Source organism: Magallana gigas, chromosome 9 (assembly GCF_963853765.1).
Source record: "Magallana gigas chromosome 9, xbMagGiga1.1, whole genome shotgun sequence".
NCBI classification, from domain to species: domain Eukaryota; kingdom Metazoa; phylum Mollusca; class Bivalvia; order Ostreida; family Ostreidae; genus Magallana; species Magallana gigas.
The window spans coordinates 18,443,932-18,461,086 of NC_088861.1; the positions used below are offsets into that span (position 1 = coordinate 18,443,932).

The 17,155-nt window shown below is 33.9% G+C and overlaps 2 protein-coding genes across 2 annotated transcripts; one reads left to right on the forward strand and one right to left on the reverse strand.

The window, feature by feature from the left end:
* Positions 1 to 194: 194 nt before the first annotated feature.
* On the reverse strand, positions 195 to 11,229 carry LOC105328224 (coatomer subunit beta). Its single transcript, XM_011428996.4, has 24 exons — positions 11,157 to 11,229; positions 9,792 to 9,900; positions 9,192 to 9,421; positions 8,850 to 9,019; positions 8,213 to 8,327; positions 7,963 to 8,055; positions 7,403 to 7,540; positions 7,029 to 7,148; positions 6,765 to 6,872; positions 6,407 to 6,550; positions 5,981 to 6,126; positions 5,497 to 5,593; positions 4,915 to 4,969; positions 4,535 to 4,640; positions 4,213 to 4,333; positions 4,010 to 4,081; positions 3,601 to 3,756; positions 3,189 to 3,278; positions 2,963 to 3,049; positions 2,563 to 2,707; positions 2,178 to 2,297; positions 1,687 to 1,922; positions 1,188 to 1,343; positions 195 to 603 (listed from the first exon to the last, which is right to left on the reverse strand). Exons 2-24 carry the CDS (start codon positions 9,883 to 9,885, stop codon positions 538 to 540), a joined length of 2,865 nt encoding a protein of 954 aa, XP_011427298.1. The 5' UTR covers positions 9,886 to 9,900; positions 11,157 to 11,229; the 3' UTR covers positions 195 to 537.
* Positions 11,230 to 11,422: 193 nt separating this feature from the next.
* LOC105328225 (isobutyryl-CoA dehydrogenase, mitochondrial) lies at positions 11,423 to 17,109 on the forward strand. Its single transcript, XM_066071736.1, has 10 exons — positions 11,423 to 11,596; positions 12,608 to 12,708; positions 13,184 to 13,353; positions 14,032 to 14,218; positions 14,752 to 14,889; positions 15,126 to 15,261; positions 15,770 to 15,867; positions 16,069 to 16,221; positions 16,522 to 16,624; positions 16,891 to 17,109. Exons 1-10 carry the CDS (start codon positions 11,476 to 11,478, stop codon positions 16,959 to 16,961), a joined length of 1,278 nt encoding a protein of 425 aa, XP_065927808.1. The 5' UTR covers positions 11,423 to 11,475; the 3' UTR covers positions 16,962 to 17,109.
* Positions 17,110 to 17,155: the final 46 nt, after the last annotated feature.

Sequence of the window (17,155 nt, forward strand, 5' to 3'; positions counted from 1 at the left end):
TTTCATGGATTATGTGCTTAAATCTTGTTGGGGGAAATGTAAAGAATTTTCTTTCTCCTCCGTATGAAACAAAACAGGGCATGTATTGCCCTTAAAATAAGGAAAGTAAATGTATAGGGGTTTTGTGCAAAATAGTTACATAGTTTGTCAACATGTCAAATTGCACAAACACTGACAAATCTAAAACTTCAGTGTCAGATTATATCATTTATTGTTACAAATAATTTTTCAACTGATGCTTTAAATAAAGTTCATAAATGGTACAAAAAATTCCTTTTATATTTTGAAAAACAGCACATCCTCTTAATGATAAGCAGTCTTTCTAATTATCCCACATTTTAAAATCTGAATGCACATAGTAAAACAAAGGTTGAATTTATGCTATGAATTCATTTATTTACTTATATCACTTGTACATAAACCACTTCTATTCAGAATACATCATATAATAAATATTGATAATTGACAAAAAATCAAAATGCAATTTTCAAATGTCCAGTCCTTTATATCGAGTAGATTCACAGAATCCTTAATCTCCTACTGTCCTTTGCCAATACTCTTCTGGGAGAGGTTGATCTTGTCCCCCATGCTCAAAGCCATGCCCTGCAATAAAAACACAAAATATTACATTGCTCATAATACATTTGCTGCTTTGAGTTAGCCATTCTTAAATTATTTGTCTCTTTCAATTGGAACAGGACATACATTACATGCATAAATGTGTTTTAATGATATATAGTAAGATTTAAACCAAGACTTCATGAAGTACCAATAAATGAATAATTTTATAATACTGTAAATTCTTTTTTAAACGTGAGGAATTAATATCTGCGTAAAATCGCGAGAAGCATTCCTCGCTGATTTTGAAATCTCGTTAAATTTACAGTAATATAATAATTCTATCATTCTATATTTCATTTAAACAATTATCATCATTAATTTTGCAATTTCTTTTTTGCCATCAAATTTTTGTATGAAAAGTCAAAAAGTAAGACCACTAGTGACACCAAGAGCAATAGGTACTAACAATTCTTGCGCTAGTATTACAACCAAAATTTAATAACTACCAAGACCAATACACGAGAAACCTATAATCATCATCTGTACAGCCATTATCAATATGTGTTGTCAAAGGTTCTACTCTAGTAGTCCCAATATTACATGTAGAGTTGGGAGGTTGGGCTTACCTGGCTTTTGGCCCGGATACGGATGTGACCCTGCACAGGTGAGTCCTTGGACAGGTGGGCAGGCTTCTCTATACTTAGATTGGCCAGGACATTCTCCCCAAAGATGGACTTGGCGTACATGTTAGCAGCCATAAAACCACAGTCTCCCTTCAATGCCTGAAACAATCATATACATGTACACAATTTTTTAATATTATATTTAATACAAGATCCTAAATTGTTTTCAAATAATAAAAAAGTTAATCTGATAAATACAGTTTTTGAAGATCTTAAGATATTGAAGAGTAAAGATCTGCTAACAGATGTCAATGTTAACAAAACATGAATTTAATTCAAAGCCTTTGCAAATCAATCTTTGCCTTAAAAAAAAAAGATGCATTAAAAATAGTTATCATTAGATAATCTTTGAATTCTTATTTCCTTTAAAGGAAGTGTTCTTTGTTCATAATAAAACAGATAACAAATACAGAGTAAATAAACAACTGAACTCAAAACATACCTTCTCGGGAGTGAGACATCTCATGTTGGTGATCTTAATGACATGCTGCAGGAACTCGGCGAGATCCGAGACGTTGGTGTTGACAGCCACCTTGTTCTCCCACTCAAACTCCGCCCACATCTGTCGGAATTCGGTGTCGTCGCAGGAGGCCGGCACAATGTAGTCCATGATGTCGATATGGATGTCGTTGAGCACCACACAGTTACGGTCGCTGCCTGCTCCACTAATGTCGTACACTGAGGCAAAAGAATACAAAAATTATCGTGACTACATTCACTAAAATGTCTTCTCTATGATGAAAGTGTGCACTTTAACCTCTGTAGTTACAAATTTTTCTGTCAAATTAGCATAAATATACATGTATGCACATAATATGCTTTTAAAGATCACAAAGAAAAGTTTTTATTCAGGTAAAAATATCTATTTTGTTCATCTTTTTCTTTTTTTACAATGAAGCTGAATAAAAAAAGAGCTCAACATGCTGGTTTTACCTATGTTTCCAAATATGATTCCATTTTCTGTGGAGGCCACTTTGACATTGGCTTTGATATTGCAGAAATCATGTGGCGCCATGGTCATTGGTGTGGGTTTTTCCACCAGCTTCAAGTCACCTACAATAATCCACATTTCCCAATGTAAAGACTAGATTTTGATCAACTTAATTCTACAAGTTGTCAAAGCTAGGTAATGACAAGAAGCAGATAAAATATTTAAAATTCATTACATTGTAAAATCTCAATTTGTTCAAATGAATTGCTAGGAGAATAGGAGATAGCTTTAATAGTTTTACAATTGCAATATAAATACAAAAGAAATATTTTTGCAGCATATAATTTCAATTTGTAGAAAATTTCAAACATTGAACCAGACACTAACCTAGAGTAGCCAGCTCCACTGTCAGGTTCTGCAGAGTGTCAGATGTCTGGTTCACAACCAGGATATCCAGCACTATGTCAAACTGGTTCACATTAACGTAAGCCTCCGAATACACAGGATCCGAGAAACCAGTCAGCTGGGTTACCTAGGAAACAAACAATAGACAATCCATAAAATTTTGCTTTCTTTCAGTTGGACATGATAATAAACTGACATGTTTGTCACAGTATATCAATCATTTATTTCTCATAGTTTATATATTTTTTGGATACAGTTAATTATTTTGAAAAAAAAAGAAAAAGAATTTTCTTTCATTGAATATTTAATTGAAATATTTTCTTTAAAAGAAATTTCAACATGAAAATTGCAGCTCATATTGCTTTAATGAAAGTATGTCTACCTTGTTCAGTTTAGAAGCTCCAATAGGATCGCCATCTTTCTTGCCTGACATTCCTAAAGCTTGAGACAATGTCAGCTCAAACATGTTCTGAAAAATAAAACATTATTACAGACAAAGAAGCAAACAAAACAAACATGTTTTCAATAATTTTGCTTGTCAATTTCAGTCCCTGAAATCCCCCCCCCTTTTTTTTTTTTACTTATACTTTATAGTTTGAGTTCTGTACCTCAGTAGCTCCCATTTCTGCTTTGTTGACGAGCTGAGCAAATGATATAGGATCATCAGCTTGAACCTTGACAGTTCTCTTCTCTGAAGCCTGTCAAAGTAAAAAAAATGGCATGTAGACTTTAACAACATGTACATTTCATTCCCTGTTATAACTATCATCTCTAATAGCCATGAAAAGCTTTTGTTTTCAATATACATGTGTATCTAATATCATAAATCTTCAGTAATTATAAGAAATGCTTCATTTAAGAAAGAGCTTCTTTTGCCTCTCTAGTTCCCCCTGATGAAAATGGAAGAGGGAAGCAGAAAGAAGTTCTTAAAGCAACACACATTACTGTACAAAGCATGACAATGAAAATACTCATAAGAACAGATAAATGTATCACTAATAAAATTCTGGCAATTTTTACCCTCTGTAGTTCCTTTTCTTCCTCCATCTTGGCTGCCAGCATCAGGGAGAGGGACTGTCTACAGTCGGTGTTGAAGATCTCGCCCATCAGCGGGGTCTTCTCGGCCAGCACCTTCAGACAGGTCGCAATCCTGTCCACATCATCATCTGTGATTGGCTGATGAACACAAAGGTATAGGCATTAAAGATCACTGATGAACTTAATATATTTTTATCATAATATTAACATCCATTCTACACATTTTAAGTGACAATAAAAATTTACATCAGTGTAATTGAGATAAGCAGTATATGACTAAATAATTCACTAAAATATTCTTTTTCTCTGAATCACTTAATTTTGGTTGATTTATATTGGTAAATGGCTTGTGAGCTAAACATAGGAATTCATAACAAATGTAAGGTCTTACCTTTGTGGGCAATCCAGACTTTCCAAGATGAATAATAGCAGCCATGATCAACATAGATTCAGCCACCAGAGACTGTAAATGGAAAAAGTTAGTTATCGACTTTATTTTTTTAATTCTCTTCAAAAACTGTAAATATCTGTTTTCATAAAATACAATTAATTTCTCTTAAAATGCGGAATCAAGTTTTTAAAAGCAAGGCTTACATTTTGCCTCTTGACATCTGGAGTGTTAGCGATGTATTTGAGGGCCAGTTTTGTCAGGGTGGTGGCCAAAGCTGCTCCCACAAAGAAATCTCCATCCATCATGTACTGCCTCATGGGTGGTCTACAATGATTGACACAAATCTTGAATACTCATGGTCAGTCTACCTGTACATCTTATACACAAGCACAGAGCAAACTTGGATTGATTTCATGGTTAAATACATGTACCAAATTTTGCTTTTAAATCTTTCTCTTTAAATTGCAAAGAAGATACTTGAAACTGTGGTTTCATGCCTCCCTCGGATAAAAGAAGAAACCCTACCTCTCTTCTTTCTTTGCGGAAGATGGGGCAGAACTAAATGCACTCTGTGTGGCGTAGGTTCCGTCAGCTGTCACCAACTTCTGTACCTGTCCACCGGACTGCATCTCTGTAATTTATAATCAAATTTAATCATCAGGTATAAAATATCGTTTTCATCTCCTCTTCATTTTGTATTTTGTTTCAAAAAATTATCATATAAAAAATTCTTTTTAGCTCTGTAATCTTCAATAATGCATCTCAAAACTTTTGTCATCTTGAATTCATATACACTTGTATGCAATCATATAAAATGCATACATTGTTTGTAGTTTAATTCTCAGCCAATTTACAATGTTCATTGCCAGAATGTTTGCTGCACTGATGAAACAAAGTCCACTTACCATCATCAGCCACTTCTCCAGCAGCTTTCTTTATTTCATCATCCACAATTGGAATCTACGAAACAACAATAATTCCAGTGTCCAAAATCAAAGGCAAAGGAAATATTCCCTTATAAATGTACATTGACATTGTATTTCCCAAAAATTTCATTATCTCAACAAACTAATTATAAAACTAGTTACTTTCATATGCTTCTTTATGTAACAAATATCATGCAGCCTATTCATAAAAGTTTTGTAATTCAATTCAAATCATTTCACTCAAATCGTCAAAGTGACGGTACATGAGGTACACATACATAAATATTTACAAATGTAGATATAGAGTCAGAGGTACATGTACAATACAAATAAGAGAAAACATGTGAAAAAAGTACAAATGTTCAAGGAGGACAGACTGATTAAAAAATTTCATGTGTAAATAAACAAGTTATTTAAGTTTTAAAGTAAACAATAATTCAAAAAATTTAAAAGTGTTCGGTCTTTCACAAAATCGAGTTCCAAGTATTTTTGTGTAATACATGAAAGAGCATTACATTCTAATATAAAGTGCAATTCATTACATGAGAGCCTTTTTCTTACCTCTCCCAAAGCCTGTCGGATCATAGTCATGACATTCTGGATGTCATCATTGGTTTCACAGTATTCTCCTAGAATCCACAATGCAGCTCTGTGGATCCTGCAGAAATAAAAATTACACATTTAATTTGTATATAAACATCCCACAATAAATAAACAGCATGTTATTATATGTATCAAACTAAAATGTCTAAGAAAGAATTGCATCGTTTTTCAATAAATTATGAAACACTCAATTTTTAGATTAAGCATGCATTTTTGAAATACAGGGTACCAAAATGGTCAAAGTTATGGAACTTGTACCCAATCCTAATTGTATTTTTATACAATAAAAATAAAATATGTTCAAATCAAAAAGTACAAATTGTGAATAAGTCACTCCAGAATGATTTTTAGGCAATAAAAAATGGAGAGATTAAAATCATTTATATTTTGGCTCTATACCACTGGTGGCAGTATCAACCAGTGCGATACAATCTGGACTTACTTCATGGCTTTGATGGAAGGGAAGATTTCCTGCAGTTTGCTGATGATGAGTCCTCTCAGAGACTCGAACCTCTGGATGGCCTCCCTCACAAACACCAACACGTCCAGTGCTGCCAGCTCATTCTGATCTCCCAGGAACTCGATTAGCTGCAAAACAAACACAATATTATTTATTAAATGTGTTAGGATAGAACATTTCGGCAGTCCAATTGCAAACTTTAGTAGCTTTATGGGCTAGAGCCTCCTAATTCAGGCTAGAAACACTTTTTTATTAAAACTATCCATATTCAATTGCATCAAAAATGTGCACGTCAATCGAATTTGCACAGTAGAAAATATATCCTATGCAAATTTTTTTAACCATATTATAGGAAAGGCATTTCTTATCAGGACACTTAGGATTTTCTTTCAATGTCGTTACACATACCACAGGGATGATGGTGGCAGCAATGTCCTGGAACTTGATACAGCACTGATGCAGTGTGCGGACCAGCAGCTGGCGGTATTTCCCAGTGTCCTCATGCTCTACGTTGTTAGTCTTAACTACTTCTTTTTTCAACACCAATACCATCTGCATTCAAAAAAGCAAATTATTGAATACAAACTTACCAGTTTTTTTTCTTCTTTTTATTCCATTCAGAGGAGAATCATATATACAGGAAGTTTTCTTAATCTGATTTTTTGCCATCAAGATCTCATAATAATTCTACCGATGTTACCCGATTTTATTATATTCTCACTATATCAGATCTGTCAAATTAAATCTAGATTTGACGTCATCTTACCTCTTCAATGTTTCTGGAGGAGACAAGGTCAAGAGCCAAGGTCAAGGTCTTTTTCCTCACTTCTAAATCTGGAGCACTCAATACTCTCAAAATGTCCATCACCAAATCCTGGAAAAGAACAATATAATCACATTTCATTTTCAGGACATCTTTACATATCAAGTGTGTAAATTTGAAGTCATTTCACTCATATTGTAACCCAGAGTAAATGCAAACTAGGCAACTCTCTGTCAATATAATTTTAAGTTCCGAAGGAAATCTTACCTGTAAAACCTTCTCATGAGCTGGCACCTCCTTAAGAGCTATAAGTCGGTCCAGTACGATCAGTTTGACATTGTTGTCACTTTCTTTGATGATCAGCTCTATGTAACAGCTAGCGGCAGCCTAAAAAGTAGGAAAAATAGGAACTCAATCATTAAGACAACTTTGGTCTTAGAGCACAAGATCAAATTTTGCAGAGAAGCAGTAAATCTGTAAGAATTTTTTAATTTGGCAAGCCATTCTTTCAGTTTTAACTCTTTTATTATACACAATAGCTGACATCATTATGAATGATATATTTTCAGCAATCTAAAAATGATTGTAAAAATGGTGAGATATTGATAATTGCAGTAGGGAGACGGTTATGTGGTTTGTACCTTGACTGCGGTAGGGGCACTAGACAGAGTGACTAGGGTACCAGCTGCCTCGTAGCGGACCGCGGGACTCTGGGAGTTCAGGAGGTTGTAAATACAACGGATAAATCGAGCCCTCTCTGATGGGTTGTTGTGGCATACCTGAGGAATAAAATAAAAATAATAAAGATTAATATTCTAATGTATTCTACAGGTAAAAATTTCTATATGCTTGAGACTAATCAGAGCTAAAATTTTAGCACATTTATTTATACTCCAGTCATGTAGGTTGGACATGAATAATTTTTAGGAACACTACTCTAATTAAAATCTAATTAAAATTAGATGCTCTAAATCTGCGACTGCTTCTTCAAAGTACAGTGTGTAAATGTATATCCACAGAACATCTAATTTTAATTTGGTTGCTCTAATTATAGCTGAAGTTAAAAATTTCCTAACATATTAGAGAGACAGTTTTTTTGTATTTAATTTGAGTTTTATCAACTGTAAGTAGGTATGTCAGGCAGAAGTGTACTTGTATCATTATAAAGCTACATTTTGTTTTTACATCATCAATAACTCACCTTGTAGATCAGCTCTACAATAACCAGCTGTAGGATGTCTCCGAAGGAGTTGACCTGGTCTATGCAGCTACTCAGGTAGTTCAGGGCTCTCTCCTGGAAAAACAAGCATATCAACAATCAAGTTCCATTATTTCCTCTGCTAATCCATTAGGTAAATAAATAGTCAATCTTTTTGTTACTTAACTCTCTTAACCCAACAGAATTTCTACCACAAAACATGCATCATGCTGGCTGTGACTTGAATTTTTACCTGATCTGCATGAATGAGCATCATGAAGGCATTCCTCTTGCAGGACATGTCCTGTTCTCCCTCCAGGAACTTGGCAATCAGCTCAGGAGCATCAGGGATCAGGGAGTCGTGGTTTCTGTTTATTATAAACAAATGTCATAACTTACTAACATGAAATTATGCAATAATTCTCACACAGACCCAATACACATTAATTCTAATTAAAAAGCAAACTAGTCATGACTGAGATGGTGACCATCTTAAGGGAGATGGTGACTATCTCAAGGGGCCCTGATTAAATGAAGGACACTGAGACATAAAGCATTCAGAGGATCTTGCCCTGACCTTAACCTGTGACTTGGAATTACAGTTCAAGATCAATGCACATCCTTTTACCAAAGGGACTCTGTAGGGAAGTATGGGCCAGATTGGACCGAGAGGAGAAAATATGGTTTACACAAGTGACGTTGGACAGACATACAGTTCACTACTGAACACCTGCATAGTGGGCCATTATATAATTATTAAATATTTGTGATCTCTAAAAGGATATAAACCTTTGAACACAAGTTTGTCAACCCAACCTATAAAATCCTAGTTTCTGTACCTGTAAATAGTTTAGATTGTGAATGTTGATGTACACATTTATACACTGTACCTGTAAATGGTGTAGATGGCCAGGACAGCGTTGCGTCTGACATAGGAGTGTCTGTGTTCCAGACACTGTCTGATGGCGGGCATCAGTGGCTCCAACAGCTCAGCCTCCTTCAGCTTACACAGGAACCGCAGGGTGGAGCCCCGGATAAACTCATTTGGGTGCTGCAGATCCTGTTAAGTATAAATATTTTAATTAATACCCAGAATAAATATCATCTAAAAGTATTTTAGCCCCTTTAAATGTAATTTCAATTCAAGTTTTACTCCATTACAAAAATCTTAACTCGTAGAAAAATAACCATTTTTTCTTTTTGCTTTGTTAAGAGTTTAGTAAAGGCTATACCTTTCTGTAAGCGTCACACACAAGAATCATCTCGTGCAACATCTTGCCGTCGGGGGTGTACTTGGGCACCACCTCCCAGAAGATGAGCAGCAGCTTCTTGATCATGTGATCTTGGATGGGCATGACGAATCGGATGATGGTCATCAGGAGAGTGGGCAGCTTCTCTCCATTCAGAATCTGCTGGATGGTCTTCTTCAGGGCCTCAGTCTTTGTTTTAATGTCTCCCTTTTCTAAAAATATGATGCAAGATGAAGTTGAAAGAAGTTGTCCTACTGGCAGAGCGAAACCAGATAGTGCATAAAATCCATTAATGTATTTTGAATCATTATGCTCTGTATGACATTGAGCTTGATATACTTTTCTTAAACCTCACTTTTAGCCTTGCCAATAATGACCCTGAAAGTTGAATTTATCTTTATAATTTTTATACTTATTTTTTACTAATATTTTATTGGAAACTTGGAACAAACTTAGGGGAAAGGAAGCTGAATTTCTTTTATAGGAAATGTGGTCTGGAAGTCAGACCCAACATAAAATTTGAAAATCATCAACTTCAAAAATCACTGTCATATACAGATAAAATAACTCCCAAACACTGACCTAGATCCTGTCGGAGCTGGAGCTCTGTGGGAGGTTCTGCATCAGAGGGGATGTTGATCAGGGTGTAACACGGCTGTTCTGCCAAAGTAGCCATCTTGTCCTCTTTTGTCTATAATTACACATACATTAAAGATCATATCATGACATGATCATCTCAATCAAAATCGTTTGACATCTATGATTAAAAAAAATCTGTGAGGAGATTGAAATGTAATTTATGATTTCTGACTGTCATGTTATATTATCATATATATGAATATCGTATAATTATGATGAACATGATGAATGTACTAAAGTGTATCAATGAATAAAAGCATAATATCATCAGAGTAAATGTACCGGTACTTAAAAAGATTCATTTTCACTTCCACCAGGTAAATATGTTCTACTTATCATGCTAACAGTTAAACAATGTTCGCAGAAAATGATGAATGCAGAATTCTGCTTTTATTAAACAAAAGTACTCCACAATGAGGAAACAACTGCTAAACAAAATCAAAATATAAACTAGCATTGAACCAATAGTCACTAATGACAAGGTTATTTTCTAAGGGAAAGCCTTTGAAACAAAACTAAATAGTGGAAAAAATGGTGTATACATCAATGTCCTAAATTCAAATATTGGTAAACACATATTCATTTAAAATTCATAAATGTCAATAAATTGTCAAAACGATGTCATTGACAAATGATAGCAAAATTAAGTATTTTGAAAGTCTAGTTTAATTTATAACCAGTGATAGTGTTTCTTTTCTTCATAAATTCAGGTTTTCAACTTTTTATCATATTATACAACACCATTTTAAAATGAGCTGCTCTACGTGATGAATAAAAACTACAATGTACATGTAATAAGTTTTCAAACTGAAAGATGCTATTTTTCCCAATCACTCACCATCAATTCCATTCTTTGCTTGCCATGAACAATTTGTGAATGATGATGAAAATAACGATGGTTTAACTATTGCCAGATATTTAGCATTTCTGGGGGGAGAGAGAGAGAGAGAGAGAGAGAGAGAGAGAGAGACATCTGTCAGATGAATATCCAAAAACTAGAGAAAGAGGGGTTCATAAACCATCAACTCAAATCAATCAGAGTATTTTATTTCTAAGTATTACGTTATTACGTTATTCTTGACAAAAATTGACAAAATTAAACATATTTGATTATGCTATGACCAGTTACTAAGTGTTACTCTACAGCAGTACAGGGCAAAATTCCTAACGCCATCATTGCAGTTTACTTAGAATACTTATCCTATCCTACGCACCACAACCGTATGATATATTACAATATGATATTTTATACCAAATTACATCGATCTTAAATGTTAAAAAGGACATAGGCTTTATCAAAACGCTTACTTGTTCAGTTGTTGTCGGCAATTTTTTCTTCAATATTGACGTGGCCGACCCACTTGCTATGACGTCACAAAATTTTGTTAAGAATTTACGAAATGTCAAACCCGATAACAAATTGAACAAAATTAACAGATATATTGATATATTTTTTCAAGCTCATAATTCTGCGTTCAATTATTATTTGCTTTTTAGATTTTGTCTTTAAAAACTGTCTGTTTTTTTGTTTTTGTTGTAAGTAAACTGGAGCTTTTCCATGTTTTCTGAGTGATGCCCCCTTTTTTGGACAATCTTCAATGTTGAGAAGGCTAAAATCTCGAAAGTCATGGCTGCTTTCAGAAGGACAACTAGATTATTGAGACATGTGTTATGCAATTCACGGTCCACAACAATAATACAGACACGAAAAATAGGAGAAATATGGGTCGATGGGAGCTGCATCAACCGTACGTTTTGAACGTTTATAAATGTTAAACGTTTTAAACAGGTCCAGTACAATCTCTTGATTTTAGCTACATAGCTTTAAAAAGCTATATAGCTTTATAAAGATATTTAAAATAGCTTGATAAAACTATTTATATGCAGTTTTTGAAGAAAACATTTATTGTAAGATATAGACAAAATCACAATTGACTTGCTACTCATATTTGCACCATTGACCATTAAATAAAGATAGTTTTAACACTGCATCTTTTAAACACTTTTAAGCAAAAACTATATTTCCATTGTTAGAGTATCTGTTTACCACTTGCACTGTGAAATGAGGCGTGGATAAGTATGATTCTTTCTCATTAATTGTGATAAATTAATATTACCAATCAATTATCGTGTTTACCATAAATGACCTCCTTAATATTTTATCCAAGAAGTAATTGTGAGGCCATGAATCAATTGCCCCAAAACTTTTAGTGCAAAGTCTCGTAAGGAGATGCAAATTGACGAGTAATATTTACATGTATTGTTTACAGAACAGTTCAAAGTTGAAAACTATAACTGCACTAAAGTGCGATTTTTTATGCATACTAAAAAAATTACACATTTAAGAAAAATGTATGACAAAATAACCAAATGAAGCTATTCTGATCGATTAACATTAATAAAGCTATTTAGCTTATTCAAGCTATATAGCTAGCCTAAAGCGGTGTCTTCCCACTAAGCCAACATTTTGAAAAAATACAGGTAAAATACAGGTAGATTTGTGTTGGCTAAGTGGGAATGGGGTGCAGGGGGAGAACAAAAGAATTTAATTACAGGTAAACTATAGTCAAAATGTTGGTTGAGTGGGAAGACACCGTTCCCATGCAGGGATTGACAGGTTAACTTCTTCCAACAGGTTGGAACCACTTGCCCAAATGGGACATATTATTTTGTACACTGAACATCTACATCCCAGATTTCATGAATATGCGATGACTCATTTAATTACTGGTAATACTATATCAATTATTTTCTTTTAGCTGCACTGGGATTAACAGAAGAACAAAAACAGATCCAAAAAGTTGCTACTGATTATGCTAAAAATGAGCTTTTCCCAAACATGGCAAAGTGGGATGAAGAGGTAAATTAATATACTAATTAATTTATATCTGCAAAAGAATAAAAGCTTGCACTTTTAGCAGCTAGCAGAGCCCTAAGCTGCATGATTAGGAGTAAGTGATATATTTATTATGGAATTTTTTTTTCTGTTTTTTCATACATAAGTCATTTTCCAGACTTAAAATGTTCTTCTCTTTTTAGATTTATGAACTTAATTGTTATATGTATACTTTGTGCATGCATGGATTAAGAAATAATCATTTCTACGTTTTTTGGCCAAAACTATGGAGTGGCAAATATATGTAATAGAGTTATAGTTAAAGACTTTTGGGTGTCAATTATTCTTCTACTAGCTGTAATGTGGAAGTGAGAGCTTTGATCTGACTGACAATGTTAAATTTTAGTTGGCAGAAATCTTTCATATCATTTTTTCTTAAATTCTTTTTTTTAACACTTTTAAATACCATGTATGTTCATTAAAAATTTTCTCATTTCAGGAAATATTTCCGGTTGATACCTTGAAGAAAGCTGGAGAACTGGGATTTGGAGCAATATACTGCAGGGAAGAAAGTGGAGGGACGGGTTTGAACCGCCAGGATGCCTCAGTAATCTTTGAAGCATTATCTCAGGGATGTGTCAGCACCACAGCATACATAAGCATTCACAAGTAGGTATCATAGTACATTTTACGGAAGTTACTGTAAACATACTAATTTGGCTGTATATTCTTTAAGCATTTGTGGTGGAATGCGGCTTCGCTATACCAAGTTCATTGCTAAATGCCATGCATATACGTACAAGAATAGTCAGATTCAGGAATACGCTAATTCAAATCCATGCTAACTTGCTCAAAAACAAATTTCTTCCATACATCGTACACGCCAAATATAATACATTTACAGTACTACATATGCCACAAACTGAAGAAACACATGTACTATCTAAATCTTTTGATTCTTGTCTTAATCATTTTGAGTAACTAAAATTATAAATGTATCACGAAACAATTTTTCTTGTGATCTTACATCAGCTAGTATATACATGTAAATGTCCCACTCATTTTACTAATAGCTGTTATGGTTACATGCATGATTTGATTTACATTTCGTTTCGTTTGTTAAAAAAAAATTACTTTAGATATTTGTAATATTTTTAAATTCCCTTGTTATCTTCATTTGTTTAAACTTTTTAACATCTATAAACATTGAGGTACCTTTCATACAGTAAAAACGCTAGTTTAATTTAGCATACCAGTAAAGAGTAGATCAATGCCTCCTTCACTGTCCAATAAAAACTCAATGATGTTATTTATAAAGTATATAAATAGATTGATATTCTGTGATAGCATGTGTGCCTGGATGATCGATGAGTTTGGGAACAAGGAGCTGTCTCAGAAATGGATTCCTCAGCTCAGCACCATGGAGAAACTTGCCTCCTACTGCCTGACTGAGCCAAACCACGGGAGTGATGCCGCAAACCTCAGCACCACCGCCAAACAAGTGGGAGACAAGTTTATACTGAACGGATCAAAGGTTAGATAAAAATACTGGTATATGATTATATTTAAAGGCAAAAAAAAAAAAAAATGTTTTTTTCTCAGGTACTGCTAAATAAGGTCCAATTCTGTCTTACTAATTATGTTTTTATTTGCTTTATTGAAAAGGAATAACTGAATTTTTTATTTTAGATTTGAAATTGAAAAAAAAAAAATGAAAAAATTAGTTTAAAATGAATTATTCCCCTTTTCAAATCTTGCAAGGAAATCGACAAAACAAATAAATAACGATTGCCCAGAGTATTATATTTTAAAATGTTTGCTCTAAGAAAGGAAAGATTTATTTTGTAATTATTTATGAGTATCCATGTTTGCGCATATGAGCATGTCATGTATTACTTGGGTACATCCATATTCGCTAGCCTAGGGTCTAAGATCTGCTTCTGTCATACAATCATGGACTCTTTGCTATAGTGAGGATGGTGTACATCTTATCAATGCATAATTTGAATGGTCATTTTTCAAACAAAAAAATGTTCTGAACTGTAATATGTTAAACGTTGTTGGCAGGCCTTTATCAGTGGAGGGGGAGACACAGATGTATACATTGTGATGTGTAGGACGGGGGAACAGGGCCCTAAAGGAATCTCCTGTATGCTGGTGGAAAAGGGGTCTCCTGGATTAGCTTTTGGCAAGAAGGAGAAAAAGGTTTGGTGTCTGGATGTTAGAAATAATTCCTCTTTGTGAAATCTGAACAGATTGCTTAAGGGAGACAACTCTTTATGATGATGTGTTTTGAGTGGGTGTTTCTCGAAATTCATTTTATACTTGGTGAAGTAAAAAATTCTTAAGCCTAAATGATTTAAAATGACAAAATTCATTAAAAAAAAATTTTCTTGTAGAATTTTTTCAAAGTATTCAATTTTTTTTTTAATTGTCTGAAGGTTGGATGGAACTCCCAGCCCACTCGAGCTGTTATATTTGAAGACTGTGAAGTTCCAGCCTCTAATCTGATAGGGGAGCTGGGGGATGGTTTCAAAATTGCCATGAGAGGACTGAATGGAGGAAGAATTAATATAGGTGGGTTCAGGAAAAGAATGCATTTGTGTATCTACATGTGTGTATCTACAGTAACAATTTTTTCGTGGAAAGCTGTTTTATTTTTTCATTAATTTGAAATATATGTACATTTAATTGAACTTCGATATATTGAACCCTGATATCTCGCATACAATGGATATGTCAAATTTATTTGTAAGTCCCAACCACTTATTCCTTAAATATTTTACCCTCGATATCTCGAATACTGGAATACCTCGAAGTTTTTGAACAGTCCCATCTAGTTTAAGATAACGAAGTTTGACTGTATTCATTTATATATTCAGTACTTCAGCGTGAAAGAAAAAATAAATTATATACATGTAGGATTCCAAAAGATTGACTTAAAGTCAGTCTTTTAGAATATAAAAGTCCATATAATGCTCAGCTCTTTCATTCAAAATAATCCATAGTGAATTTTAAATATGTTACATGTACCTCTTTGTTTAGAAAAAAAAGGAAGTTGAACAAGTTTATTTTCTGTTGACAGCTTCCTGTTCATTAGGAGCAGCACAATCCAGTATTGAACTCGCAAGGGATCATCTCAAAGTTCGAAAACAGTTTGGAAAGACATTGGATAGTTTTCAGGTTATTAAACTACATGTTATCATGGATGTAAATTTTATTTTTTTTTGGGGGGGGGGGGGGGGGGAGAGAAAACATGTTGGCAATGCAGACTTAGTAAACCTATCAGATATAATAATTAAAAATTGGTGTTTAATTAGTATGTATAACAATATTTCTATTTGTTAAAGCTATAACCAAAGAGGTTTTTTTTTCTCTCTGTAGCATCTTCAATTTACCCTAGCAGACATGGCTACCAAACTAGTGACCTCTCGTAACATTGTCAGAATGGCAGCCCGAGCCCTGGATGAGGACTGGTCAGAGAAAGTGGCCCTGTGCTCCATGGCCAAGTACTTTGCAACTGAAGAATGCTCTAAGGTAGGTCCAGATTTTGGGAACATTTTTGCCCCTTTTTCCTATTTACTGTAGTTTCCTTATTTTTTGTGAGTACTTAGTTCCGCAATTCAACCGTCTTGCATCAAATTGCTAGAATATAAAATTGCAAATGCCAAATTTTTATCCAAGTTTTCTTTAGCTTGCATCTGTCTGAAATATAAAAGTGAGATTTTAGAGATATGCTACTCGCGATTTCACACAGATGTTAATCGTATTTAATTAGGAATCTACAGTACATATCATTGATATCTCTTTCATACATATTTGAACTTTATTTTGTAGATCTGTAATGACGCCCTTCAACTCCACGGCGGGTATGGCTACCTCAAAGACTATGCTGTACAGCAGTACGTCCGGGACATCAGAGTCCATCAAATCTTAGAAGGTGACTAATTGTACATTGTATATGAAAAATATTCCAAGTTGTTCACATATGTATACAGATTGAATGTAGTATTTATTGAATTATGATAACTTTGTTTAGTCAATCAATGCAGATATTTTTATTCTAAATTGATCTGGATTAATTGACATATCTGAGTCAAGAGTCATGAGAGAGAGAGAGAGAGAGAGAGAGAGAGAGAGAGAGAGAGAGATTATTACAAACTCTGAATATGTAACGCCAATTAATTGTTCTTGTTTTCATTTCAGGAACAAATGAAATCATGAGACTGTTGATATCCAGAGATTTATTAACAGATGGGGAAAGGAAATACTCTTGATGATGTCTTAATATTCTGTTGTTTTAATGCCAACATGGTTTTCTACTGAAATGACAATTATCATCTAAAAAATTTTCAAACTGGAACATTGAAGGAAACTAGAGTGTGAAGCCCCACCCCCTTATGTTTTATTTGTATGTAACTTATGAATATGGTAATTAATGCTTGAGTAAGCTCACATGCACGGTATTTGA